This window comes from Temnothorax nylanderi, unplaced genomic scaffold, assembly GCF_030848795.1.
Source record: "Temnothorax nylanderi isolate EJ_2023f unplaced genomic scaffold, tnyl_v1.0 TNYL_tig0048_pilon, whole genome shotgun sequence".
Classification (NCBI taxonomy): domain Eukaryota; kingdom Metazoa; phylum Arthropoda; class Insecta; order Hymenoptera; family Formicidae; genus Temnothorax; species Temnothorax nylanderi.
This window is the reverse complement of record NW_027249110.1, coordinates 1169633-1196219: the sequence shown is the minus strand read 5'-3', so window position 1 is coordinate 1196219 and position 26587 is coordinate 1169633. Positions and strand designations below refer to the sequence as shown.

General features: G+C 44.1%; 6 protein-coding genes and 1 long non-coding RNA gene across 10 annotated transcripts; 3 read left to right on the top strand and 4 right to left on the bottom strand.

The window, feature by feature from the left end:
• Positions 1-129: 129 nt before the first annotated feature.
• Positions 130-3160, top strand: LOC139772374 (succinate dehydrogenase [ubiquinone] iron-sulfur subunit). Its single transcript, XM_071706039.1, has 5 exons — positions 130-1145; positions 1607-1857; positions 2179-2476; positions 2555-2677; positions 2940-3160. The coding sequence occupies exons 1-5, from the start codon at positions 978-980 to the stop codon at positions 3069-3071; spliced, it is 972 nt and encodes a 323-aa protein (XP_071562140.1). The 5' UTR covers positions 130-977; the 3' UTR covers positions 3072-3160.
• Positions 1553-2224, bottom strand: LOC139772377 (uncharacterized). The gene is made up of 2 exons (XR_011718114.1): positions 2116-2224; positions 1553-2034 (listed from the first exon to the last, which is right to left on the bottom strand). It is a non-coding gene; the product is annotated as an uncharacterized lncRNA (long non-coding RNA).
• Positions 3156-7921, bottom strand: LOC139772370 (ovarian-specific serine/threonine-protein kinase Lok). 2 transcript variants are annotated; one of them, XM_071706036.1, is made up of 8 exons: positions 7852-7921; positions 7492-7730; positions 7101-7376; positions 6638-6894; positions 6364-6567; positions 6115-6288; positions 5552-5704; positions 3156-5475 (listed from the first exon to the last, which is right to left on the bottom strand). In XM_071706036.1, exons 2-8 carry the CDS (start codon positions 7640-7642, stop codon positions 5287-5289), a joined length of 1404 nt encoding a protein of 467 aa, XP_071562137.1. In that variant the 5' UTR covers positions 7643-7730; positions 7852-7921; the 3' UTR covers positions 3156-5286. The 2 variants fall into 2 exon arrangements, with proteins under 2 accessions (XP_071562137.1, XP_071562136.1); XM_071706035.1 differs by having other exon boundaries at positions 7492-7744; positions 7852-7918.
• A 370-nt stretch (positions 7922-8291) lies between these two features.
• Positions 8292-22177, bottom strand: Lis-1 (LisH and WD40 domain-containing Lis-1). 2 transcript variants are annotated; one of them, XM_071706014.1, is made up of 8 exons: positions 22026-22167; positions 20791-20999; positions 17305-17450; positions 12350-12503; positions 12006-12212; positions 11497-11907; positions 11068-11416; positions 8292-10938 (listed from the first exon to the last, which is right to left on the bottom strand). In XM_071706014.1, the coding sequence occupies exons 3-8, from the start codon at positions 17340-17342 to the stop codon at positions 10865-10867; spliced, it is 1233 nt and encodes a 410-aa protein (XP_071562115.1). In that variant the 5' UTR covers positions 17343-17450; positions 20791-20999; positions 22026-22167; the 3' UTR covers positions 8292-10864. The 2 variants fall into 2 exon arrangements, with proteins under 2 accessions (XP_071562115.1, XP_071562114.1); XM_071706013.1 differs by lacking the exon at positions 20791-20999 and having other exon boundaries at positions 22026-22177.
• Positions 22178-22191: 14 nt separating this feature from the next.
• LOC139772366 (SOSS complex subunit C homolog) lies at positions 22192-23198 on the top strand. The gene is made up of 4 exons (XM_071706029.1): positions 22192-22449; positions 22580-22703; positions 22783-22907; positions 22974-23198. Exons 2-4 carry the CDS (start codon positions 22676-22678, stop codon positions 23127-23129), a joined length of 309 nt encoding a protein of 102 aa, XP_071562130.1. The 5' UTR covers positions 22192-22449; positions 22580-22675; the 3' UTR covers positions 23130-23198.
• LOC139772364 (rRNA N(6)-adenosine-methyltransferase Mettl5-like) lies at positions 23016-24432 on the top strand. 2 transcript variants are annotated; one of them, XM_071706025.1, is made up of 3 exons: positions 23016-23155; positions 23223-23642; positions 23725-24432. In XM_071706025.1, the coding sequence occupies exons 2-3, from the start codon at positions 23303-23305 to the stop codon at positions 24018-24020; spliced, it is 636 nt and encodes a 211-aa protein (XP_071562126.1). In that variant the 5' UTR covers positions 23016-23155; positions 23223-23302; the 3' UTR covers positions 24021-24432. The 2 variants fall into 2 exon arrangements, with proteins under 2 accessions (XP_071562126.1, XP_071562127.1); XM_071706026.1 differs by lacking the exon at positions 23016-23155 and having other exon boundaries at positions 23163-23642.
• On the bottom strand, positions 23673-26499 carry Aldh7a1 (aldehyde dehydrogenase 7 family member A1). Its single transcript, XM_071706008.1, has 9 exons — positions 26296-26499; positions 25933-26149; positions 25627-25814; positions 25347-25546; positions 25158-25273; positions 24944-25072; positions 24780-24889; positions 24399-24659; positions 23673-24272 (listed from the first exon to the last, which is right to left on the bottom strand). The coding sequence occupies exons 1-9, from the start codon at positions 26455-26457 to the stop codon at positions 24060-24062; spliced, it is 1596 nt and encodes a 531-aa protein (XP_071562109.1). The 5' UTR covers positions 26458-26499; the 3' UTR covers positions 23673-24059.
• Positions 26500-26587: the final 88 nt, after the last annotated feature.

The window sequence follows — 26587 nt, the reverse complement described above, 5'->3', positions numbered from 1 at the left end:
TACAGTAAAAAAAAAAAAAAAAACGCGCGCGTGTTTAAGATGAAACACGTTTCTTATTTCACGATTCTAACGCTTGTATAATTTTCTTTCCTTTACACTATCGCTATTTCTTTAATTTCAACTCGCCTGATGGATATTTAATAATCTCTAGATGCTGATTATTCGAGAAAATTAAGAAAATTAAGAGAATTGAGAGAATAATAACTTTGATACGTTATTCCATAAGTTGTGCAGAACAGATGTGATCATCGCGTTGCGATGCAAGAACTCCGCGTATAATGTTCGTCAACGAAATTATTTCAAGATTATTTGGCGGCCGTAAGGTCACGCACGTCACTCTTATCGCGATTGTTGTAACTTGTTTGCATTACGACAAATAACGTAACGCAATTTTCATCGATCCAAACTCTACCGTTCGATTGAAAATAACTTTGCGGCGACCGGTCGACCTCCAAGGATTTCAACATGTTCAATGAATAACCGCCGAATTAAAGAATACATTTTGTAGACAAACGACGCCTTGCAAAAATGCATCAATTAATAAAAAATAAAAGTAATTTATAACTTAATACTATTTACAATTTTACGTGCCGTGCGTAATACAAAAACCCTTGTAGAATCCCAGAATACACATGCGCATATTTATACAATTTACATATATTAAACTATTCAGAAATTCAAAGCGCATGGAACGTAAAATTATTAAATAAACTCTACGTTGAATTTCGGCGCAAATTTTAGATCGTCTAAAGCGGGCTTTAAAAGACGTCTCGAATTGATGGCATTAATCGCCGCGCGGATTGTCCGCGTGAAGTTCGTCCGCTCGATGATATTTTGTTCGCGTGACGTTTAATGAGTCCGAGATAGACGCGACGAGACGTAATGATCGGAATAGCGCGACGTGACATCACGAAGACACCGTCTTCGAGACAATATTGTGCGGAAGCAGCGGCAGGTCACTCGACAGGGGGTGGGTCATGTACGCTGCTGTGAGCGGAAGCGCATCCACGAGCTTCTGGTCGCGTGGACTCGCGCGCATTCGCGGGTCGAGGTTGTCGACGTCGGCCAAGAAGACTCCGACTGGGCTGGACAAGGTGGTGGCGGCGGAGGTCGCGGCTATTGCGGCGTGTAAAGCGCCTCTGAAAGTTAGTCACCCCACACTCGAGATAAAGCATGAAGATCTCTCTATCGCGCAGGAAAACGTGAAGATTCTCTGTGCGATACGCCGAGTTCCTAGAACAACAATATGCTATGCATCTTTTTGCTAAACGCTGTATTTTAGCGAGTGGCAGCCTCAGTGTTTGGAACGCCTAGAGATTTGTTCTTTGCAGCTGCATAACGTTGTACTTTCTGTATATAAAAATAATGAGATAATATAAAATCAGACGTTGGGAAGAAAAAAAAGTGGAGAGACAAGAAGTACAAACAATTTTGCTACAAGGAACAAATCTTATGATATATTGAATTGTCGAGTCAAGTTCTTTTGGGCATAACATATTGCAGTATGATGTTTTCGAACTTTAGGAAAGAATTAGAAGACCTAGATCACATATATACATATACATATACTTAGACGCGGCTGTTATTTAGGATTAATCTTTCACAGGAAGCAAAGGTTGTGCCGAGGCTACAAATTGTACGTGTGTACCGATGGAATCCGGAAACGCCGCAAGTGAAGCCGTACATGCAGCAGTTCAGCGTGGATCTGAACAAATGCGGCACGATGGTGCTGGACGTGTTAACGTTCATCAAGGCGCAGCACGACCCGACGTTATCCTTCCGGAGGTCCTGTCGCGAGGGGATCTGTGGATGTTGCGCGATGAACATAGACGGCGTGAACACTCTGGCCTGCATAACGTAAACTCGTCGTTCTATTGTATGATTCCTGGTGTCAAATCAGGCAATAGGAATATAGACTTCTTGGAATTTGGTCCTTGGAAAACTTTGATGTATCTTTGGTAGCTTGGTCCGGGATTTTGGATATCTGGGTTACTGGTATTTCGAATGCTTGGGATACTTTGGATGCTTAGAGGTCTGGAATTTGAAATGATCGCGTGTTAATTTTATATTCGGGTTTAGTTACTTTCCCAGCCTTCTCGTCGGGATAAGACTTACTTCTAAGATGAACTTCTTTTTAAATCGCGTTTAATATTGCCCGAAATTGCCTAAAATCTTCAGAAAGGCAAAAGAATCTCCGCAGCCGCTGGTGATCTATCCTTTACCGCACGCGTACGTGATTCGAGACTTGATACCGGACATGGAGCAGTTCCTGGGACAATTCCAGAAAATCGATCCGTATCTAAAGCGACCGGGTGAGGACGACTTCCTCGGTATGCGGCAAATTTTGCAAAGCCCAAGGGACAGGAGCAAGCTCGACGGCTTGTACGAGTGCATAATGTGCGCATGTTGCTCATATTCATGCCCTCCTTACTGGTGGCTCGGCGACAAGTACTTGGGTCCTGCGGTACTATTGCAGGTAACGAATCGACATTTCTACGACAAACATAACAAAGGTTCATTATTCATGTACGTGTCCATTCGCTTACATCACTAGGCGTACAGGTGGGTGATAGATTCGCGGGACATGGCGCATAAAGAGAGGCTGGCAAAGTTACGGGACTTCTATTCGGTTTATCGATGCCATACGATCTTCAATTGCACCAAGACATGTCCAAAGGTGAGTCTTAAACAACATTCTTCACTCGCCTGCGATACAAAAGGATCTTAGGATCGGTTGTTTCAACCTGTTGGCAAACTACCTAATGGATAAATCATATATATATATCTTTGTTTATCCTTTACATTAGACAAAGATAGACATATGATTTAACCATTAGTTAGCTTATCAATAGGTTGGAACAACCGGCCCTTAATCCCCTCAAAAGAGGTAAAATATCCAGATTTTAATCTGACTCGTCGCACGGTGTTATATCCAATAGGGTTTAAATCCGGGAAAAGCAATAGCGCAACTAAAACGTTTGCTTGCCGGACTTACAAAGAAGGAAAAACCAGACCTCGACACAGCACTTCCGAATCCCTGCTACGGTGAAGAGCAATGCAGAAAGGAATAAAAAAAAAAGTAGGACAATACAGTTCGCGAGACATTCACCTTTATTGTATAGTGCCCACCACTCTGAATAAAGAACTTCGTATAATTGAACGCTAGGCGATTTTATTAGCGTGTAACAGATGATGGACTCTCAACAATAATTAAATGTATAAGATAAATCAAGCCTACATTTTCTACGTACATTTCGCATTAAACATAAGGCAGTCTTAATCTCTTTTTATTAACATTGCTATCCTTGAAACATCTTAAATGTTCTAATAAAAAATTATAAATGATAAATTGGCACTTAAGGACGTTCTCCGGTCCTTATACTAGAGAAAATCGATTTTCTTTAGATTTTCTTGAAACTGTGAATATACGTTAATTTAGGTGTGCTTTATGCGTGGTATAAATTTCAGTACCTCTTCCGGTATAAAAAATCAAGATACTGAGCCTCAAAGTTTCAATTTACCCAAAAAAATTTTTTAATTTAATTTTTTTTTAATTTTGGCATTTTTTCCTTATAGAACTCGACGAAAGGAGCAACTTTGGTCCTTTTGACCAACCTCGTATCTCTTACCGTTTGGCCTGGAAAACCTTTTCATTAGTAAAAGTTGAAACTTTGAGGCTCAGTATCTTTATTTTTTCTACCGGAAGAGGTACTGAAATTTATACCACGCATAAAGCACACCTAAATTAACGTATATTCACAGTTTCAAGAAAATCTAAAGAAAATCGATTTTCTCTAGTATTAGGACCGGAGAACGTCCTTAATATCGGTCAACAATTGCTGTAACACGCGTTTCTTATTTTATGTAGGGGAGACCGGGGCTAAGCCGACACTATTTTTTCAAAGGCAATTTTTAATATTTAATTAAAATTTTTAGGCAAATTCAATGGTACATATTTAAAGAGTGTTTCTTCAGGTACAAAATTGATTCAGGAAGTTTTGCTGTACGTCGCTTTGTTTTGCCGCCAGGAAAGAAAAAGTGACGCGAAGACAAATTTTCGAATTGAAAAATGCCGGGGCAAACTCGACACCCCGCCGGGGCAAACTCAACACTTTGTCTGATCGACACAATTTGATCTGGAACTTATTTTTTACTGTCTGAAAATGAAAATACATTGTTTATTGTGTATTTAAAAAGTACAAAAATTCGGAATAAAGTAGCTAGAACAATCATTTGAAATAATGAGAACAAAAATTGTTGAACTTTCAATTATCTTCATCTAAACTCATGTCTGAAAAACAATTAATGCAGGTAAACTCGCGATCGGACGTGCGCATACATTTGTCATGAGCCATACGGCTGCATGACAAGCATCGTTTGTTACTGGGAGCCGACGAAACGGCGTGGTGTTGACTTTGCCCCGGACGTTGTTTTTCACTTTTGTCACTTCAAAAACATGAAAATTTTGAAAATATCCAAAAACGATTATCGGATTCATATAGAGCATCAAATTTCCCATCAAAATCACTTACCGGTAGATTCGCAAGAGTAAAGCTCGATGAAAGAGTAGACATTTTCGAGAGATCAGAAAAATTACTTTTCACTATCAAAAATGCTTATGTCGCGTTAAAAATTACACTATAACTCAGAATGTTACCAAATTCCGTTGATAATACTGGCACATAAAGACGCATTTACAGTAGGAAAGGCAAGTTTCTACGATAGATTTAAATTGGCAAAAAGCCTAGTGTCAAGTTTGCCCCGTTGTCGGCTTAGCCCCGGTCTCCCCTACTCTATGTCGTAAATTAAATCACAATATATACGTACAATACTTATACTGTACTCGTCAAATTAAGATGTCAAAAAATAAGAGTATATCGCGCGAAGTATTTTATCACACAGCAAATATCTTACTATTTATTTTATGTTTTCTTAATGTCTGAATTAATAAAAAAAATATATTCAATTGCAATTGTAATTAAACGGAATGTATGTTATTATAAATGCTTACCTTATATTGTACTATATTATGTTGTACTATTAGATCATTTATATAGCAAGACTGATTTTACTTACTTAATAAGTTTCCCGATATTTGAATATGTATCAAATCTATTGAAAGATCGTTTTCCGTATAAAAACTTTTCTAATAAGTAGGTAATAAGTAGGTAACACATCCAATGTATCACATTGTAGGCAATGAGATGCCAGATCTCGTCGAGAGGACACTAGGTTTCCTCTTATCTTACTCGCGAAATGATTCTTCTTTACCCTGCACCTTTTCTTTCAAACCATAAGCCGCGGACGTTTGTGGCAGACATTCGAAGGTTGCACATTCTCGTCGTTCTCCATGTTATTGCCCGTTAGCAATCTATTCACTTCTGTTTGCATACGCACGTCTCGTAACCACGAACTTAGCAAGATCTTCGGCACCGTTATACGGTCCCTCGGATTCACCGTCATCATACGTTTAATCTAGAACAACGAGATATTCTCCGTTAACAAACTGCAAAGCCAATCATAGTTAATAAATACAGGCGTTATTACACACCAGGTTTGTAGCATCTTGTGATACATGTTGAAAGAGCGAACGTGGAAAATCATACCGTCCACCTATAATCTGCTCCACTAAAGTAGCATTTTGAAAAGGGACCCTGCCACTTAAACAGACGTACAATATCACTCCCAAACTCCATACGTCAACCTGAAAGAATACCAATAAAATAGAGAAGGTTCTTTTCTGTTTTTACAATTATTTCTCGGGGTACTGGGTAGCTCAGTGGAAGAACAGTAGTCTATAAAGCAAAAGATCCAGGTTCAATTTCTGATCCTACAGTCCCGTGTATTCAAGTGGAAAGTATTATTTTACGGTTAATAAGGTATTTTATCGAAGATTAAAAAATATTTTTAAAAACAATAAGTCAACACTGTTTATGAAGAAGATTGAACATCATTTGCCGGAATGTAAAGAACATTCGGAAATTTAAATATGAAACGTCGTATTCTGCATTGGATCCTTCTATCACATCCTAGATAAGCTAGTGCTGCGATTTTAAGGAAATTTGAAAATTCGCAATCAAGAATTATTTCTCATTAGACCATGTAAATACACACTTGACTTGTATAAGAACTGCGTCCATTGGTCGTCAAAATCTCGGGGGCAACGTACATCGGAGTCCCGCAGAATGTCTTCATCATTGTGTGGGCATCTACGAACTTGGACATGCCGAAATCTGATACCTTGACTAAAGGCTTATCCGAATTGTCCTTTAGCAGTATATTCTCTGGCTGTTGAATTTATCCATTAAATAATAACATTAATATAATCACACGAAACATTCAGCTAATGGTTCTAAATTGTACCTTCAAGTCTCTGTGGGTAATACCCTCTTTGTGCAAATAATGGACCGCGAGAACAACTTGATAGAATATCAGTTTTGCACAAGATTCGGACAGTTTATTTTCGTTTTTGATTCTATCTAACAACTCGCCACCTTCCATTAACTCGAGAATAATGTACATGGCTGCGGGCGTATCGTGAATATCCTCCAAATGAATTATACAGGGCTGAAACAAAAATCCGAAACTTCATTGGTTCATTCAAATTAAGAGCGACATGAGAGATGCTCGAACTTACATGCTTCAGCTTCTTTAATATTTCAACCTCGTTTCTAATGTTCGCCGGATTATTGAGAATGTTTCCAGTCCCAGTGTTAAAATAATTTTTCCGTATAATTTTCATAGCAAACATTCCGGAACCATCCTTGTTAAACAGCAGCCTCACTTCGCCACAGGCTCCTGCTCCCAGTTTACGGCCGATCGCGTACGTCTGCTTCAGTTCTGGTGGCAACTCGCAACCGTTCTCGTGTACATTCGTACTCATAAACACATAAACTGCAATTTAAATGATTAATTTCTATTATATCTACACAGTAATTTATATCGAGCTTTGATACAAGATGCAGGTACACTGCCTGTCAACGATTCCTTTCCTGAGATAAGGGGGGAACATAGAAGCGTAGAGACACCATTGGTTACTTATGTTAAAGTCACCAGAACTTCTGTGTTCCCAGGAAAGGGATCGTTGACGGGCAGTCTACCTGTGAAGACTTTCTTGGCTAAGGCTATCTCGGTATTATTTCCAATGATGACACGGTTTCCATGACCAACCAGGTTCTGGTCGACAAAAGTTCCATTGCGGCTCATATCTTCCAGGAACACGGCGGTCTCATTCGTGCCTTTAATGCGCTCCCTGTATATGCGGAACTGCATTTTGCTCATCACATACAGCCATTTTCTAGGCAACTGTTTTTCAGTCAGGCAAATGTCGCAGCTCAGGGCGCGTCCCATTGTATAACTGATGTCCCTTGTCATATCTGAAATAAGTTGGGCAAACAAGTTTAATTATAAATCATTTCTAAAGGAACATATTTTCAGACACTTGAGACATATTTCAAGCGCGGTCGCGGTGCGAAAGGCGAAAATCCTTACCCAGACTTGGCAGACCTGCATAAAGAGCGCACAGCCTTCCCCAGATGACCGGTTGCGTTGGCTGCTGGCTCGACACACCCTGCGACTGTGTCAGAGCATCCGCGTTCTGGGTGTCGGGCAGACTAGCGGGGATAGATTCCTGCGACGCCATTTCACTTCGCCGTGAGGTATGTACTTAATAAAACTTGACCAAAGAGCGTTTCGGGAGCCACGCGGACGCGAGGACGGCTAACCCATCCCTGCCAAATCCGATCTGCAGTGAAAGATCAATCGCCCGAAGATCGCGATGATCGTTCGTTGAAGGAAATCTCGCAAACGATTTTATATCGGATGAAAGATGAAACGCCTGGTGTAACGTACCGAAAATTCCTGAGCAGGCAGCACGACGCCGGATCAGTTCTCACGTAAACAATGGATCGTATACCGGAAGCACGCCACGGCTCTCGCGCGCTTTGATCCACGTCGATAAACAAGCGATTAGTATTACCGATCATGATACATCGCGCGACCTTCATTACCGACAATTATAATAATTTTATAATGCAATATTTTTTATATTAAATCTTGTATAAAAAGATAATTCCAAGTTCCATTGATTGAGCTCGTATTACTCCTTCAATATAGCTTTTTGTGACACGTAGATATAAAATTATATTTTTGATAAAAATTAGATTGCTCGAAAGTGGTCAATGTTACCGCCACTAATTTCGCTCTGTAAAACTACACGAGACTAGAAATTTTCCTACAAGGAGCACGCGTAGCACGTTTCAGGATCACAATAAACGTCTGCCAATCCTGTGTATCACAAATGACGAAGAATACTTTATTGTAAATCTACTTGTCATTATTACTCAAGCAGGTAGAAAGCGGAATCAACAGAAATCATCGTGACGAATCTTATGACAGGCGACGACGCTACAACATGACTTTTCGTGTTTTCTCTTTTATCTGGTTTTTTTTCTCTCTTTTTCTTTTTATTACATCATCTACGTATAAACACGCACAGTGGGTGTTTGGTATGCGCGTCTCGCTTACAATGCTACGCTGCTAATTCTCTTTGCCCTATTGTACTATATAAAATACTGTCATGCACATGTCGATTAATATGTTCTGCAGAGGAGGAGGGATTCCTTAAGCCTACCGCTCTGATCGAGACTACGGATATTCTAGCGTAGGGTACAACGGAACCGTTTGGGCTCTCCTAGATGCATATAACTCGGACAACAGATTTAATACCTGCAAACGTAGAAAAAGAAAAATTATGCCGTTCCGAGAATATGATACGAATCGTGTAGGTGTGATGATACTTGCAGCATATAACGATTTCAGTGACAACTCTGTTTATTATTCACCAAAATAATTTAGTACCACATTAAATTGAGGGGTATCTTCTTCTCTTCTCGGGCGGGGGGGAGGAGGAGGGGGATTTGTCTTATATTCGGCTGAATGAACAGTAGGAGAAGGTAGCAGTCGGTAATTAAGTGTATCGCGTTGGAAAAATCTTCCTTAATTAAGCGATTATCGATTACGGATTCCTCTTTCTTGCGGATTACACGTTTTATATACGTGTGCGAATGTCCCTTCTTATTCGAATGCCTGTAAAGTCGGACGCTTTGCCTCTTGTATCTATGCCTGTGTATGAGTGTACACGTATATTTGTGTATGTGTGTGTGTGTGTCGATCAATCGTTAAATTAGCAGTTCTCCCCGAAGTTTATCTTATCCTTATCTTCCTTCTCTATCGTCTATGTCTATGTAATGTCTGCGCTACCGTTACTACTAGTTAGAACTAAACGATACAACTAGTACTACCTTCTCAATGGAAACCCACGCAATGAACTACGCGCTTCTAAAAACTTTCACACGTTACGCCTCACGAGTCTCCTCTCTCGTCGGCTCCACTCGGACGCTCGAGTCTCAGTCGCATTCTCTAGATTCGGCTGCCGATCGTTATGCAAGGTGATTGTAACGTCAAGCATGTGGCGGGCAAATCCACTTCCCATCATTCTACAGTCCAGGTATTTTTAAATCTCGTCAGGCGATTCCCTGACTCTCCGTGCCTCATTCAGAAATAAATGAGACATTTCGATTGACATCTCTCGATTCGGAGAGAGATTCAGATTTATACATACACATATGTAAATCCAATGAAATTCCAAAGGGGCAAGCACGTTTCAAGAGAATCCGATCTACGCACAGACGCGTAACAATATATTCGTTTGCGATTGAGACGATTTTTGCGTTGTCATGTCACTTTTGTTCGTGTATCATTGTCATCCGATTTATATCACTTGTGACGTTATGTTACGTGTCCCAGAAAACAGATGTTTATTAATGCGGCAAATGTGATAACAATTCAGAACATACGTGAGCCGACATTAGACGATCATTAACACTAGATACTTTGTATGGTACAAAGACACTGCGCGTCTATACGTGTGTATGTATGTGTGTAAAAGTGTGTGTGTGTGTGTGTACTGAGTGTAATATGCTTATATATATTCATATATAATATATATAATATATGAGTAAAGAAGGAGCAACATCTTTCGTTCTCTCAAGAACTCTCGAGGAGAGCGCGCGAACAATACAAGTGACAACGAATTAGTTACCATCGTAGTTGCGCGGTGATGACGCCACAGCCGAAATTTTCGCCACTGCCGACAGAAAGTTAAAGAGATTCGACGTGTTCTTACGCAAGGGTCATAATCGAGGAGGACGATCTTCTTCTCTTTGCGCGCGCGCGCGCGCGCGCGTACGTGTGTATGCGTGTGTAAGTGTGTATACGACCAGCTGGTAACTAATACTTTAACGGATACATTGCATAAGCAGGCGAAGAGAGTAAGAGTAAATCAAAGGCGAGTTATACTCATCAACGACATCGAATTTTCGCGCTGCGAGTAAAGACACGTGTATGTATATGTACAGAATAATGCCTACTACAATTGCACAACTGCCTAAAGGAATATAACTCTTGTAATTGTATATGGCATTAGTGACCCCACGTCCCGTAGGTGATCCGTAATGAGAACTCGTGGGAGCGTCCTCTCGATCGTTTGATCCTCGTGACCGTTTCTCGATTCACTCTCCTCGAATAGTGCAGTTCATTGCCGTAAAACGATGTATTTTATAATATAATTACTAATTATACTTTATTTTATAAATTAATTAAAGAGCTCTTAACCATACGTGTTTATGTGTGTTTATGTATAATAATAATATTAATATTAATAGCATATGTACGATAGCTTTTGTAGCAGCTTACTCTTTCGGCCGATTCCATTAAAATGGATGCGCGTTCGTCTTTTCTCTCGTTTTATACTTCCGTTCGCTTCCGCACACGACGTCTGACGGAAAAATCTAAAATTCGGTGACTAGCGGCACTCCCAAATCTTCACCGTTTGATCGACGCTCCCGGTGACCACGTAAGGATGGTTCTTGTGGAAATCTGTGGTCAACGAATTGAACATGTACGTATATGACAAATAAATTGACAGTCTGTGTCTAATAATTCAATGAAACTGGGGAAACGTTGCGTCAATTGGAAGAAAAGTGAAAGGAACATGTGTGTACGAACCGACAGAAGTGCAGAAGTGAAGATGTGCTTCGAGGGTCTTCATCACTCGCTTATTGCGCGTGTCCCAGACTCGCAGCGTCTTATCGTCGGACGCGCTGACGATAAACTTGCCGCCAGGATGGAAGACGATGCATCGCACCCAGTTGTCGTGCCCGACGAGGGTGAAGAGACACACCCCGGCGCCTACGTCCCACACGCGGATCATCTTGTCCCGTGAGCCGGAAGCGAGGAAGGGCCCTTCGTGCGCGCCCTTGTTGTCCGCCCCGGCCGCCGCGTTGATCGACGCCCTCGCGTTCTCCGGCGCCCATGCGATGCACTCCACCACGTGCTCGTGATCCCTGAACTCAACCTGTGACAATTTTCCAAACGATTTTGCGTTACGAATGAACGTTGGACTGGCCTGAAAAGGACGAGAACTGACTGGATTACCTTTGTCTCCTTCGTCGCCAAGTGCCATACCCGAACAGTCTGATCGTTCGAACAGCTGGCAATGAGCTCGCCGCACGGGCTGATTCGTGCCATTCTCACCCATTCCCTGTGTCCGGTGAGCGTCTTCACACAGTAGCCCGTCGCCACTTCCCAGATCTTGATGGTCTTATCCCTGGAGGCGCTCACGACCAAGTCACCCTGCGGCACGAACGCGACCGAGTTGACATTGTGGTCGTGGCCGTGCATAGTCTTGACGCAAGCGAACGACTGATGGAAATCCCACAGCTTGATGGACATGTCCGCGCTGCAGGAGGCGAGCAACTTGCCTGAGGCATCGAACGCGATGTCCTGTACGCTATCGGTGTGACCCTTCAGCGTTCTCTCGAAGTCACCGCTCTCAAAGTCCCATACCTTGAAGGATTAAAGGACAAGTGTGTAAAAAGTTGTTTTTAGTTTGAAAACTTGCGAATTCAGCGAGCAAACATTGTCTACTTGCGCGTCGCTCTCACCTTAATGGTAGCATCTTCGCTGGCGGATACTACAAGACTAAAAACCGGGTGGAAAATAACTCTATTGATAGGGGCTCTGTGTCCGGACAGACTGAACTTCTCCGGCGGCCTCGGTATCCATTCAGACGGCGATCTCTTGCCGCGCGTTGGCGCGCCTTCTATGAACTCCTTCTCGGCCTCGGAGAGTTTGGATTCCAGTTCCATTACCTATAACGCGTTACAGTGCGAGTATGTACAAATAATCACTTAGCTGACATAATATACCGTTGAATTCTTCTGTGCTCGCAACACTATGGAGAATCGAGAGTCCAGAGAAAATATCTCTCAAAAAGAAGGGGCTTTACCTTCTTCTGCAACCGTATGACCGAGGTCCACTTCTTCTCCAAGAGGCCTCCGTACTTCCTCTCCACCTCTCCCGGCATATCGGCTTCCTTCTTGAATGCCTCCAATGCATCTTGATAGCCGTTCGTGCTAAGGTAATCCGCGATCGCCTTATTTCTAGAAACGTCAATTCGTTCTTTTTACGACCAACGCAGAAACTTGGCAGAGAGAAAAATGCTATTCTCTATCTCTTTATTAATTTTGCATAAATAATATTCGAGGAAATTTTAGATGATTGTCTTCGAACTTTCTTGTTTGCTTAGCCGTACGCTTTCTTGCAAAGTAAGTAAAAGTATCACAACAGGACTAGGAGAGGATAAGCCGGAGAAGACGTGAGTGTTGGGTGATAGCTTTAATCGCCGATTGTTCCGCGTTGGCGTCGACCGCAGCCGCCTGTTTATGACGCGGAGATAAAGATAAAATGCCGTACCTGCGATCCGACACAATGGACGGGGAAGGGGGAGGCCGTGAGGCAGGTTGGATACGTGGGAAAGAGATTGAAAGTCGGGCAAACTTGTGCCAGGGTGAAAGGCCCCGAGTCGGCCGTTCGTCTCTATCCACCTGACTACTCCACGTGACGGTAAATTATCGTTCGCGATGCCCCGCGATTTCTGTTTTGCACGGCTAACACGTGGCGCGTAGGAGCAACTCGCTGGATGCGTAATCGACAAAAAAAAAAAGGAAAGAAAACAAGACCGCTTTGTCTCGGCAGAAAGCTGAACGTGCTGGCCGCTTCCGCTATTAGCCGCCGCTGCAACGTGCCGATTTGACATTCGTTTTAATGAATGGAGAAACGTCATTCAAATTCCACAACGCGATTCGACATTTGTTGAGAGTACAAAGCATGCAGATAATAAAAATGATTCATTGACATATCTGTGCGCGCGTATTGAATTAAATACTGCAAAAGCAAAAATTCGCATAACACGCATAAATAATAAAATAAAAATATAATAAAATTTTATCTCAACGAGTAACAACAAAGAGAAATTTTAATTTATAATGTAATTTGTATAGTGTAATTTTAATGCGCAGTACTGATTGTAGAAACACTTAAGTTCGTGTAAAAACAGACCGGTAGGCTTATCTGTCGTCAGCTGATATCAAGGCAAATTGAAAGTTTATTTACACAATAAATGAATGATAATAAGTAAACCTGTGGAATATGGATATAGTTCAGTCGAAGACTAGAAGCTCCGACAATGGAAGATAATCCTACGTATCGTAAAGAAAAAAAGAATCGAGATGTGTCAATAATCTCTTGGAAAAAAAGATTCATTCGCTGCTAATTGCCTTCTAGTGTACAATCAACTTAGAACGTCGTAACGTGGGGTTCTACAAACGTTATATTGTGATTCACGGCGGCTAATTACGCACTAATTCACGGAAAACTAAGAAGAGGCTAACGTGGATAATGACAGAGGTAAATTCATAGGGGCGCTTAACAGTGTGAGAAATTCTGCATTTGCTCACGCAGGACATCCGCAGGCGGCAGGTATGTGGGTATGTTATGTGTGCGTTGCCGCAGGTACAAAAGTGGAAAATAATGTTTCGAGCTAGGCAGGCAGGCAGGGATCATTGTCTCCGTGAGTGCGGAAGGCGATCCGACACCCGCACGTCCGAGGTTCGTGCGAGAGCACAGGAAAACGCAGCAGACACAACGGACGATCTCGTGACAATAGGTCACGCACCTGACAGAGAAAGAGAGAGAGAGAAAAGATGTTCTATAAATACGAAGGCGTTGTAACGGCGTATCAGTAAGTTGTTCCGTACAAGTGCGTGCCCCAGGGGTCCGTACGCAAGCAACCATGCGAAAGCCGTGGCATTCGAAATTCATTCGCCGACGAACGCCAAGAGAATCGGTTTTTTAATTTATTCCGGGAACATTCCGGGATTGATCCAGAGAATATCTATCACCGTGGGCTTGGGATATTTACTGTCGACACTGATGTCTGCAAATGGCATTATTACGGGGGCATCACGAAAGAGACGTTTCTTCTCCTTTTGCGTCTATTTTCCTTCGATCGCACGAGGATACATGGTCATTAGGTTGCACGGTCCATTCGCGATGTCGTACGCGCGTTCTTATAGTCGCGTGAGGAATGATGAGAGTGCACTTATGTCGCTCATTGGCGAGAATTCTAGGACGTGACGCTTGAAAAAGAAAAAAAGAATATCAGCGCGAGATGTCCTTACAGCATTAAGGACGACAAACAAAACGTTTTCCGGAAATTGGATGCTGACAGGCACGTCGTTTGCGCCACGTTTAAGACACGAGCATAACGAATGCGAGAAACACCTGCAGCAATCGAAATTAAACTCCTCCGCTCTCCGATCGTCTCGCCTTTCATCGTTCATCGTATAAATTAAAGATAGAGCCGAGAGAGGAGAGGCTGAGAGATCGCTACCGGCGATACCACCGCACGTTTCGAGAGGTGCTCTCGTATACAAAGATCGGAAGGATAGACGGCGAGCGTAACGGTACAATAGAACTTCAGAGCCGCGAAATTCTTTCCTCCCCCCGCCCTCCTCTTTCGCTCTGCAGCGAGTGCACGATGAATTGTGCGAGACATGTTGTGTTTCGGCTCGCCGCAGGAATGCAGATTGAGGTGCAGAGAGCGATGTCCTGAGGCGCTATCCTGAGCTCCTCGGCGTAAAGGTGAATACGTGAAAATGGATATGCAGGAAGCGGAGGGTAATTCATTCCGTCTGGCCCTTAGCGTATAAAACAAACGCTGACATCAGCGTGAAATCGACTCGTCGTTATCAACATATCACGTTTAAACTTCACGAGTAAGCGTCTACATCGAATTGACTCTCCTCATCTGCAACTGCATGATATATATTACATGATCAACTTTAATTTCATAAATGTTAATTTAATGTCACAAATAAAAAATATTAAATTACTTATCACTTAGGATACATTTACTCGTATAGCCCCTAGAGATTTTATAACCGTCTTGTAACAATCTCAGCACGAACATGCAGATACTTTGCATTATTAATTACCAGAAAAATGTTGTGCCTATATGTAACTTATTTTTATAATTAATTTAAGAAAACGATATATCGGAAAAAAACGATATATTAAAAAACATGTAAAACTAGAAAACTCAAAAAAGCCTAAGAGGACATAAAGGTCGAAGAGCCAGTTTATATTTATTGGAATATCGACTATCCAGATGGTGAAACCACAGACACCTTCGACGGCAGTTCCCCTATTAAAAATGCTAATCGACCTTTCATTCAACCCTCTGTATCGGTTTACGGGGAGCCCGGAAGTGAAAGTCGCACGCCGGAGGGATCGTTTCGCCATCCACTTGCTAAGAATTACACATGTGCAGCCCCTGAGGGTCTGTAGGCGTTCTTAGGAGGAAAACAACATGGATGCGCAAAGGTACACCTGTGCTAATCGATGAGAGGCCCTCTCCCTTAGGCGGAGAACCAGCTCTCATCCCCTTCCTCGCTTCATTCCGAGGGTTCGCCGTCGCCGACTCATTCTGCGGGAGCTATCGATCCCGCAGTTCGCGCGTGCTCGACAGACACCCTCACCACCCGCCCCCGCCATTCCCCTCACGTGCCCGCCGCTCGCCCCCGAGATCGACGAGCGATTTTGCGTCATAGGAATTACTCGGCATAGATCGAGAATACGATCGATGCCGACGGTGTCCTCGTTTGACGTCGCGTTGCCGTGTCGCATGCGGGTCGCTCGCACGAGAAGGACGAAGCAAAACCGAGGAATTAATTATAAACAGTTTGCTTAAATAATCCAAGAGTTCAATCCGAGTGAGAGATTTTCATGGAAATTCCAATGCTTGAGCCATGAAAAGAAGGAAGAAGAAAGTATCAAGGAATTACGGTCCTAATACGATCCGAAAATATACTTTTTGGATATCTGAAACAAAGTTATTATTTATTGCAAACATATTTCGGACATGCTCTTCAAGATTTAAAGTCTTGCCGGAAGGAAAACGAGATTCGACTGCCTTAATATCGTCGTAGGACATCGGGGACGAGAAGAGAAATTAACCGGTGACGCAAAAACACGCGTTTCATTGAAAGATAAGCAGGAATTGGGACGTGGCGAGATAATGGCGACGATTGGCGACGTTCGATTCTCCCGCGTGTATATAATACGCGCGACAGCACTCGAACAGGAAACACAGTCACACGGAGCGAATGCTCGACGAGCTGAAGAACTCTCGACTCTCGGAGATCGTTATTTCCTTGCGAGTGACTCATCTAGTCATCTACGCCGGGCCTTCTAACTTCTCTATGTGAAATCGAAGGCTTGCAGGCATGAGAAAATTCAAGAGCGACTCCTATGCAACTCTCACACCTTCATGCGCCCACGATTATGCAAAATGTAATAAACCAATTACATAGTTAGCTCATTAAGGCTCAATGCTCAATGCCAATTAACGATGCCAAGGTAGCTCAAAAGATTGCCATATTACAGCATATACCTAGAATGTATTGCGTTTTCTAATGAAAGTTTGTAAAAATTTTAATAACAGCACAACGACGTCAATAAATTCAAATTGAGTACAAAGAGATTTCGAAAGCTTGTTAATAGTTACCTGAAATTCTAGGAATGCATTTGTGAAGATTTTTCATGAATGACAACTCTATTCCTCGCAGAATATAAAGAAAAGATTGGAACTATTGTTGCGAGAGAGAACTTTGGCGTAGGTGGTGCGAGATACGAGGGGAAACCTTGTGTATTTCCTCGATTGATCCGTTCCCCGGACTATACGCGTTCGCGTGTATCAACCCCTACAACTCGTCAAGAAAGAGATAGGAGCTTCGTAGCTGAGGGAAGAGATTGAGGGAAGCCGTTAAGCGTATAAACGTCGGGATGGGAAACACGCAAATCGGTAGTATTTTATGATGTACGCGGTATAGGTCAACTTACAACTCCTCCCTCTGACGTTGAGACAGCACCATTTTCATGATCCTCGTGTGTGACCTGGCTGGATACCTCGATGGTGGATTCCGTGGAGCGCGACTAGATCTTCCAGTCACCTCTCAATGATCTCAGTGCCCCGCCATCGGTATTGCCTGTGACAAAAAATTACACACGTCACTTAAGAATACATCTACATCTTAATTTGCTTTTATTCACGTTTAATAGAGCACGTTGAAATTGGAATAAAAATTTAGTATACTTTTAATAATCCAATAAAAAGAAATGTGTATATATATATATACCGTTTCCCCCTTGAGACAATTTTATTTCAGGAAAGAGAAAAATTTTACTAGAAATAGCCTTATTCAATATGTCAACAGTAACGAAGCGATATATTACGTGACAGAGATACTTGGCGGATAATATTCTCCTTCTTTGCATACAAAATTATTTCAGAGAATTACGCGAGGTACATTTTCTACCCGCTTCATTCCCGTCTACCGCAATACGTCTACCAACCGCAAAACGCGTTAGCAGTAATCGTATTTTTCTATTACGGGGAAAGAAGCTAAGCGGCGGCGGAGAGCCTCGTGAGAGCCTCGCGAGAGCCGACGGAGCCGACCGTGCCGAATTGTTTCCGCGGGTATAATATAACGCGCGCGCGCGCACACAATACGCCTGAAATCAATGTCGTGGTTTATTTTACTTTCCATCGTCGCGGGAGAGAGAAACCCGATGCGGGTCTTGCCCGCTCTCGCCGCGGGAACCACTTTGCGAGCTTTCGTCGCGCGCACGGAAAGCGGCGGTTTCGCGGCCGAGCTTGGGACTCTCAGTGGCGCGATTTCGCCGGATCGATAGTACTTTTCACCAGGCGTCGCACGAAAGGGAAAGGCGGCTTGAAAAGTGAAGCTCGAAATCACGACGCTGACGTGGCGATAATAAACAGGTTGCGGGTACGCGCGCGGTCGATTTTTACCTGGAACCGAGGGCGTCGACAAATATCAAATTTAACGTCGCAGAAACGATATGCACGTTATGCCTGCGTTAAATCACGTCGTCGCATGCCGAACATTACCCCCCTCGCGCGAACGTGGAAAATTAAATGCGCAATTTCCTGTCGAGTTGCGAAACGAAAATCGATACACAGGGGGAGAGAAAGCTGTGTAATTTCGCTGATTCGAATGTTTGCAAAAAAAACTGTAGTACATTATACGAAATGTATTAATTATATGAGCCTGTTAGTAAGAAAATTTGCGTATGTATCACATTTACATCGACAATATATCCACTCTTAAAAAATATATTCGAGGCAGGGCTCGATAATACGATTATAACACAGTATTTATAGGAGTATCGACTCCATGACTCAACTTTCTTGCATGGATAATCGACAGTAATAAATCATGATTTTTTAAAAATACCGGTTGCCTTGGACAGAACATAAGCGGAGAGTGGAGCCGATGGTACAAATCGCTAATCCAAACGAGGGAACGATCAGGAGGAAGGACCTTGACAGTCGTAAAGGCGCGCGGCGTGGCGTGGCGTAGCGTCGGCGCAGCGTCGTCGCGACGCTTCCACGACGCGATGGTTATCGCCGCGATGCGCCGTGATCGATAAACCGACACGGCACAGACCGCCCACCCTGGCGGTCGCGTATATTTTCGCCTTGCGGTGCATTTAAATATTCATAACGGCCCCTTTCCACCTCGTAACGCCGGCGTAACGTCGTTAAAAAGCAGTCGACGTGCATTTGATTGGGACACTCGGCGAGGAAGGTCGCGGGACGGCGCAGACGAAACGGGTCCACCTATCGACACTACAACATATATAAATGAATGACGAGGCGACTGGACAGAGAGAAATGTGGAGGATAACAGAGTAGGAAATGGAGAACGCGTGGCGAAATAAGAAAGAGTAATAAACGTAAGAATGTACCTCTCGCTTCGGCGAACGCACGCACGGAATATGAATGGGGCGATACTAGTCAACCAAGGAGCACGATACTCGGCTCGAGAAACTGGATCTTGGCCGCCGCGCGTAAATGCACGCGGCCGCGACTTGCCGTGAAAAGTCGAAAGTACCGCGTAAGCGGAGGATATGCATAATTTACGATGTCCTTGCCGAGCAACGGCACGATAATGCGCATTACCGCGGCGAGAAGAGGGAATTCCTTTCAGAGATTCGCTCGCCCATTCAACCCTAGGCGGTCAAGGCTCTCCTCGAGGTATCTAAAAGTAAGAGACTTATGCAGAGAACAATAATCTTTCTGCATTGAATGCTTTCTGCGGACAGCCACAAATTTATTACGTTAACGATTTACGAAACTGTCGAGGAAGCCATTCGCTTGAATTAGTGTTGGATCATTAGGTTAAAGACGTCTTTTTTTTCGACTTTGAGATAGCTTTGATTTCCCAATGTCTCGCGCACGGCGAGTCTGCCGTGATACTTTATGTCGGAGGCTCCTTTCTGGCTTTGTGCAAGGGTCTTACAGCTGCTCAATAAAGATCTCGGTATAACAACACGAGCTAATCCACGAGGCGGTGTTGTAAATTCTTATCGCAGCCAATCGCTCTCTCTCTCTATACACCGTTGGCGATCGATCCTCCGCTGGCTCGTTCGCTTCATAACAGTTACGTTTCCGGGATCATCGGTCCAGAGTGAGTGACTGCCGACTTTCCTGACCTCGCGCTCCTACAATCTATCTGCGGCTCCGTATGCGCTTCTCCCGATTAAGCGACTTGCATATTAAACGCCGGAATCGACTATCCGCAGGGAATCGTCGACTGGTTGAGACCGCTGCTCGACCGGAGCAACGATCTACCTGAATCGCGCGACGGCGTCCTCGACGAAGCTTCGGAAGAGAGATGTGCAGCTAATAAAACTAAAAATCTAATAAAAACTCGTTACAAAACATAATTATACGATCGTCATCGCGTGATTTACTGATGAAACGTGATCTACTTTGCGATTATCTAATCAATATATTAAAAAGCTACTTCCAATCGCCCTGATAAGTTAAAACAAATTCGAGAAAGAGAAAGAACGAAAGAGATTACGTTTCCCACTTCGTGATTTAGAGAGATTCGAATCCTCGGGACTCGCGACTAATTAACGTGCGAAATTCGACGGTATCTGGGCGGTCGGATCTCTTATCCGCGGGACGATCGCGATTTTAATCGGCACGACTGTGCGCGATTCATTTGTCGAGAATCTGGCGGAGGGACGCGTATCGTTATCCGTGTGTCGCGCAATTAGGCAAGAGACCGAGACTCTCGGCGCAGTCGCGGGGCCAACGCGGAAGCAAGGAGGCCCCGAGAGATCCGGGGGAGGATCATCAATCCGGGCTCATTTTTTTGTCCCATCCGATGCGGACGATTCGTCGTCGGTCTTATAGCAGGAGAATCGATCGCACGAGGGAGTGACGACACCTGGAAAGTTAACGTACGCGGGTGTCACTCTCGACCCCGAACGAGACGTGCAATTTAGACATACGACAAACAAGCGATGTGACGTCGCAGGGAGGGAAACGATCAGCGTAGCGCGCGTTCCAGGAGTCGCGTAATCCGAAAGGAAGCGTTGACCGGCTTCGCCGAAGGTATCGGCAGGTGCTCCGATTGCGCAAACGGTTGGCCGCCTCAAGGTCGGTAAAGAGCGTGGTCGGGAAATTCGGCGGGATATTCCTAGGTAACGTTGCCGCTTATCTGTAACACGCGAATATCTGATGCACGCAAAGTGATGGCAAGATGCCGCGAACCAAAAGAAGACAACTTGACCGCGGCATCTTTTTCGACAAAAGAATCGAATCGTCATTTATTAATTAGATGAAAAAAAGAGAGAGAGAGAGCTCGAGGCGCGAATTAACGCGGTGGAAATGATGAAATGGCATCGGCGATCGATGTTGGAGCTCGGAGCCCGAGGTCTCGGGCTCGCTCCGCGCGTCCTCGATTGACAGGCAAAGACAGAGAGAGAGAGAGAGACAGAAGAGAGAGCGCAGTCCCGATGACAGCTGATCGCGCATTATCGGAGTCAAGTCTGTCAAAGTAGCTCGCGCGTCTACCGTGCATCGTATATGCGCCCCTCATTCGACGGATAAATAAGGATGTTACCGCCGTCACTCGAGACGTCTCTCTCGGAGGAGGTTGCTGCGACGCACGGCCGACGGTGGTCACGGCGCGAGGCCAGTCCGCGGAGAAAATCAATTCGCGTCTGGTGACGTGCGACGCGCGTATACGTCGTCCGCGGACGACGGGTCCGGACGCTCTCTCTCTCTCTCTCTTTCTCTCTCTATTATTTTCTCTCTTTTGCGACGGCCACGCTCAGAGAGGAGTCCCTGAGACGTCGCGACCACGACGACGACGACGATGACAACGCTCGGAGCGTCGCGGAGACGAAAACGCTGACGTCGACGTCGCGTGTACGCGCGCGCGCGTGTTATTATCGACGCGATTCTCGTGCGGATGAAACATATAACGTATGTACCAAATGTGACGCCGCGACGTGCGGAACGACCGTTTGTTGTAGATCGCGCACGGCCATTTTGCTAGAACCCGTCATTCGTCTGTGCGCGACCGCCGCCACCGCCGCCACCACCGCCGCCACCGCCGCCTCCGCTTCTCTCTCGCCACCGGCCCCGCTTTCGACGCTCCCCCCTCGAGATTCCGCGCCCCCGGGGTCCTCCTTGCCGAGGTTTCGCCGTCCGTAACCGGGCTTCTCGCGCGAATACTCACGTCTGTTTCACGGAGCAGCAATAACCGTGGGACGTAGGGCCGTCTGGAGTCGGGAGCGACGATGAGGATTTATCGCGTGAAAACCGGGACGACCGCCAACTATCGGTGAACACCTCGGGATCACTTCTGCGATCGGACTGGCCCCCGCGAGGTGGCGTCTGCGCACTTCCGACGCATGCGTGGATGCGTGACGTCGTCGTCCGAGTTTCGTCGAATCTCGGTCCTCGGAGCCGTTCGAGCGATCCGGCGCCTCCTGGCGACATTTCACCGAATCTCGAGCCGTTCGAGCGAATACCGGTGCCCTCTAGCGACGAATTCTCAAGAACTAATCGCGGTCGATCATCGTTCGGAAATTTCATGATTTAATTCCGCCGGTCACGTAGAGGTGGCGGAAAATTGTATCAATTGTATGAAAAATTTTAAGGTTTGTTTAAACGAATAATGCAAAAGTCAACCAATCACATGTTTAATATGAAAGATACAGCGATATTCTTTTTAAGATCATATTGAGTTTATCGTCTATTAGTTTATTATCATTGGGTCTATGCTTTCAGGTCCCCTGGGAAGGTTAAGTTCAATAAATAATAATATAACCTGTACGCACGTCGCGTGGTGATTTTCGTTGTTATTGAATTATTTGTGCGAATTTGATGGCTTTTTCGCAATCAAACTCAAGAGGTAATTCTAATGAGAATGCAATATCTTTTTATCTCACACTTTGCACATTTTTCGAATTTTTCACTTTGCTCATTTGTAGAATTGCAGAATAGAAAAATCTTAGAGGAGCTGCAGCTGAAGAAGCAGATGCTTCTGAAGCAAGGAGTCGCGCCGACCTTAAATACGTCGTTAGGGGTCTCGTCGACTGGCTCCGCATCAAGTATAGTAAGTGTATTCTGTACAAGTTTTTTTTATTTTGCTTTAGTATATTGATATACTGCTTCATTATAGACGGCAACGCAATCTAACGATGGCGTAGCGATGAGTGCGTCCCAAAGAGCAGCATTGCATAATGCACACGCAGCTTCATTCGGTTATTTCGTTACGCAGGACTCTTCCTTCGGAAACCTGATATTACCGGTTCTCCCTAGATTTGACAATAAATGAGTCCGCCTCTCCTGAACAATACAGATGTATATAAACAATTAAATGTTACTAAAGACTATATACCAATAACATTAACGAGACTTATTTGTCAAGGAATTGGAGATCGCCGTTTTATATAAATATCAGGTGTGACAGGATTCTGTAGAGAGATCACACTTGATAATCTTCTAATAATGGCTGGGCTTCGACTTCGTCAATTGGAGGAGTATTTGCAGCAACTGGATGTCTTTGAAAAACCAAAAGTCTCGCTCGAGCAGTATGCCACCAGTGCTCATATTGCCTCGCATTTGTTGTACACCGCACAGTCACAGTTTGATGACATAAAAGGTAAATGCGTAGCGGATCTAGGCTCCGGATGTGGCACATTGTCGTTGGGTGCCAAAATGCTTGGTGCTGAATATGTAGTTGGATTCGAGATAGATTCCGACGCGGTTGATATACAGTACAGAAACTGCAGCGACATAGAACTCTTTGTCGAAATTGTGCAGTGTGACGTACTTCAATATTTACCAGGTATCTATAAATGTACAAATACTACAAATATCTCATTGTATTATTTATTAAAGATACAAATATGTAGCATTTTACGTTACAGGAAGATTTGAAAAATACTTTGATACTGTTATAATGAATCCACCTTTCGGCACCAAGAACAATGCCGGCATCGACATGAAGTTTCTGGAAACGGCAATCAAACTTTCGTCCAACGCGGTTTACTCTCTGCACAAGAGCAGCACGCGGGATTATGTTCTATCGAAAGCAACGCAGCTTGGTGCGAGAGGAACAGTGATAGCCGAGCTCAGATACGACCTGCCGAGGGCTTACAAGTTCCACAAGAAAGCGTCCGTCGACATTCAGGTGGATTTTATACGGTTTGAATTAAAGCGCTGATTTGTTTTCGAAAAAAAAAAAAAACCACGCCTATTGAATTTATTCAAACTTGATGCCCTGAGCCAGAGGTAGCTCGTTTCCGTAATTGATTGTGATGGTGGCACGCCGCATGTAATGTTTCCACGCGTCGCTTCCGCTCTCACGGCCTCCGCCCGTGGCCTTTTCACCACCAAACGCGCCGCCTATCTCGGCACCGCTGGTGCCGATGTTGACATTGACTATTCCGCAGTCTGATCCGTGAGGGCTAATCCACTGTGCGAGGAATTAAATTTGATAAATTAGCTCGAATATACTCGATCGTACGCTGTATAAATTTGCTCACACATAATATTACATAACATTACGCATTTTCAACAATGTATTGTTATATAACTTTACCTGAAATACATTTCCAATACTTTTAGTAAAGAGACTACTGCTCAGTCCTTGCTCTACGCCGTTGTTAAGATCGATAGCCTCCTCCAGAGAGTTTGCCTCCAAGATGTACACAATCGGAGCGAAAGTTTCTTGTTGCACCACTTCGGCACTAGCTGGTAAACCCGAGATGATCGTCGGCTCAACATAAAAACCGGCTCGCTCTATTTGCTTTCCACCGAATTCTATCGTGCCATCGGCTTCTACAGCTTTCTGAATTGCTGCCTGCAGCAAAAATTATCGGATTAATCGAAAAGTTCCCTCTCCATACGCGCTAAAAGGAGCGGATTAATTTTTGACCGATACTTTGCTTAAAAGATAATTTTTTTAAATTGACGCACATACCTTATATGCATCAACTGCTGGCTGATTGTGCAACGGTCCGTACAGCACACCGTCATCCAACGGGTCTCCGACTCGGTCCAATATGCTTTTATACGCCGTTTTCAATCTCCCTAAAAATTTGTACGTAACATGGGGCGACTAGACATTTTCTTATTTATATTTACCTAGAAATTCGTCCTTTATCTTCTTGTGTAATATTAATCTCCTGGTAGTGGTACATCTTTGTCCAGCTGTTCCAACGCATGAGAAGACCGCTGCTCTCACTGCCATTTCTAAATCGGCATCCTGTGCGACTGTCGACAAAGGAGAAACAGTTACAAATGTGTTATCCATGGCATAGGTAGCGTTATAGAATTAACATTTTAAGGACGTACGCACCGATTAATGCGTTGTTACCACCGAGCTCCAGTAGAGATCTTCCAAATCTTTGCTGAATCTTGAGAGCTACTTGTCTTCCTACTTTCGTGCTTCCGGTGAACGAAATGAGAGGTACCCTAATGACAATCGTTACCGGCCTGTTCAATACGATGTACGACATATTAATAGTAAATCTAGATCAGAACTGACCGTTTGTCGTTCACCAGAGTCTCTCCGACATCCGGCCCACCCGTGATCAAGGATGCGACGGAACCTGGGATACCGTTGCGCTCCAAGACGCTCGCGACTATTTTAGTAGTCGCGATGGCTACCAAAGGTGTGCTCGATGCTTCTTTCCAGACGACGGTGTTACCACAGACCATAGCGATAGCGCTGTTCCAGCCATATACCTGAGACGCGGCGAGTCAGTAAATTGTTGTAAGCTGTAAAGCGAAGTGATATCGCAAGATTCTCTGGGAATGATATTCACCGCTATGGGAAAATTGAACGCGGAGATGACGCCGACTACGCCTAAAGGATTCCATTTTTCCAAGAGCGCGTGGTTCTTTCTCTCCGACGGGAATAGGCTGCCGGGTAATGTCCGCGACAGGCCGACCGCATAATCGCATATATCGATGAATTCCTGGACCTCGCCTATGCCCTCCGGTAATATCTTTCCTACGGCATGATGCACTCTGCATTAATTATAAACAGATATGTACCATAGACATTCCGATATACTGCAATTATAGGCTGTTAGAGCGAGTAAAATTTTAACGCTCATTGAGATAATTACCCATTTCCAAGGATACTAAACGTCCCAGCGGCTCCAAATATCTCCTGAGCTCGTCCCCAATTTGCCGTACGATGTCTCCCCTAGCCGGCATCGGGATAGATGCCCATTGTGGCCACGCTTTACGTGCTTCTGTTACAGCATTGCTAGCTTCCTGTGGCGTGGACTCGCGGACCTTCGCTATCACTTTGCCGGTCGCCGGCGATATTGATTCTACCAACTATATTTAATATGAATACGATTAATTGTACTTAATTATTTATTTTGCGGTGTTATCACTCATGCTACGTGATTTATTAGATTCCCTCCGATTTCCATAATGTACTTCATTATCTATCTCGATAAGACAAGATTAACGTTACTTACCTTGCCAGAACCACCCCACCTTCCATCGTAGAGGCCGGGATTTTCGACGTTGATACCTAATTGTTTTAAAAATCCATACTTTGGATCGGTCACTAAGTGTCTCGTCATTTGGAATTGGGATTGGGAAATGTAGCAACCACTTTTCCTCAACAAATGTGACATTGTCGGTCGCTTCTTACTGACTAATTCGTTGACTTCGCGTCAACACCAAGTCAATAAATAGCTCGGGTTATCAGTGGCGTTGTTTATCGAGAGAAAGAGAGGGAGAGAAGAAAGACGATAAGGATACGAA

Bases quoted from the DNA above. Each gene is read 5' to 3' on its own strand.
- Aldh7a1 (XM_071706008.1), bottom strand. From the start codon at position 26,457: ATGTCACATTTGTTGAGGAAAAGTGGTTGCTACATTTCCCAATCCCAA. The intron at 26,150-26,295 runs GTAAGTAACGTT...TATTAAATATAG, and splicing joins GGTGGGGTGGTTCTGGCAAG to TTGGTAGAATCAATATCGCC. The intron at 25,274-25,346 runs GTCAGTTCTGAT...GATTGTCATTAG, and splicing joins ACTCTGGTGAACGACAAACG to GGTACCTCTCATTTCGTTCA.
- LOC139772374 (XM_071706039.1), top strand. From the start codon at position 978: ATGTACGCTGCTGTGAGCGGAAGCGCATCCACGAGCTTCTGGTCGCGT. The intron at 1,146-1,606 runs GTTAGTCACCCC...AATCTTTCACAG, and splicing joins CGTGTAAAGCGCCTCTGAAA to GAAGCAAAGGTTGTGCCGAG. The intron at 2,477-2,554 runs GTAACGAATCGA...TTACATCACTAG, and splicing joins GTCCTGCGGTACTATTGCAG to GCGTACAGGTGGGTGATAGA.
- LOC139772366 (XM_071706029.1), top strand. From the start codon at position 22,676: ATGGCTTTTTCGCAATCAAACTCAAGAG. The intron at 22,704-22,782 runs GTAATTCTAATG...GCTCATTTGTAG, and splicing joins TTCGCAATCAAACTCAAGAG to AATTGCAGAATAGAAAAATC. The intron at 22,908-22,973 runs GTAAGTGTATTC...GCTTCATTATAG, and splicing joins CTGGCTCCGCATCAAGTATA to ACGGCAACGCAATCTAACGA.
- LOC139772364 (XM_071706025.1), top strand. From the start codon at position 23,303: ATGGCTGGGCTTCGACTTCGTCAATTGGAGGAGTATTTGCAGCAACTG. The intron at 23,643-23,724 runs GTATCTATAAAT...TTTACGTTACAG, and splicing joins CGTACTTCAATATTTACCAG to GAAGATTTGAAAAATACTTT.
- LOC139772370 (XM_071706036.1), bottom strand. From the start codon at position 7,642: ATGGCGTCGCAGGAATCTATCCCCGCTAGTCTGCCCGACACCCAGAAC. The intron at 6,568-6,637 runs GTAAGTTCGAGC...TTTTTGTTTCAG, and splicing joins TATTAAAGAAGCTGAAGCAT to CCCTGTATAATTCATTTGGA. The intron at 6,289-6,363 runs GTACAATTTAGA...TAAATTCAACAG, and splicing joins TTACCCACAGAGACTTGAAG to CCAGAGAATATACTGCTAAA.
- Lis-1 (XM_071706013.1), bottom strand. From the start codon at position 17,342: ATGAAAATGGTGCTGTCTCAACGTCAGAGGGAGGAGTT. The intron at 12,213-12,349 runs GTAAAGCCCCTT...AACGCGTTATAG, and splicing joins TCATACGGTTGCAGAAGAAG to GTAATGGAACTGGAATCCAA. The intron at 11,417-11,496 runs GTAATCCAGTCA...AAATTGTCACAG, and splicing joins TGGCGACGAAGGAGACAAAG to GTTGAGTTCAGGGATCACGA.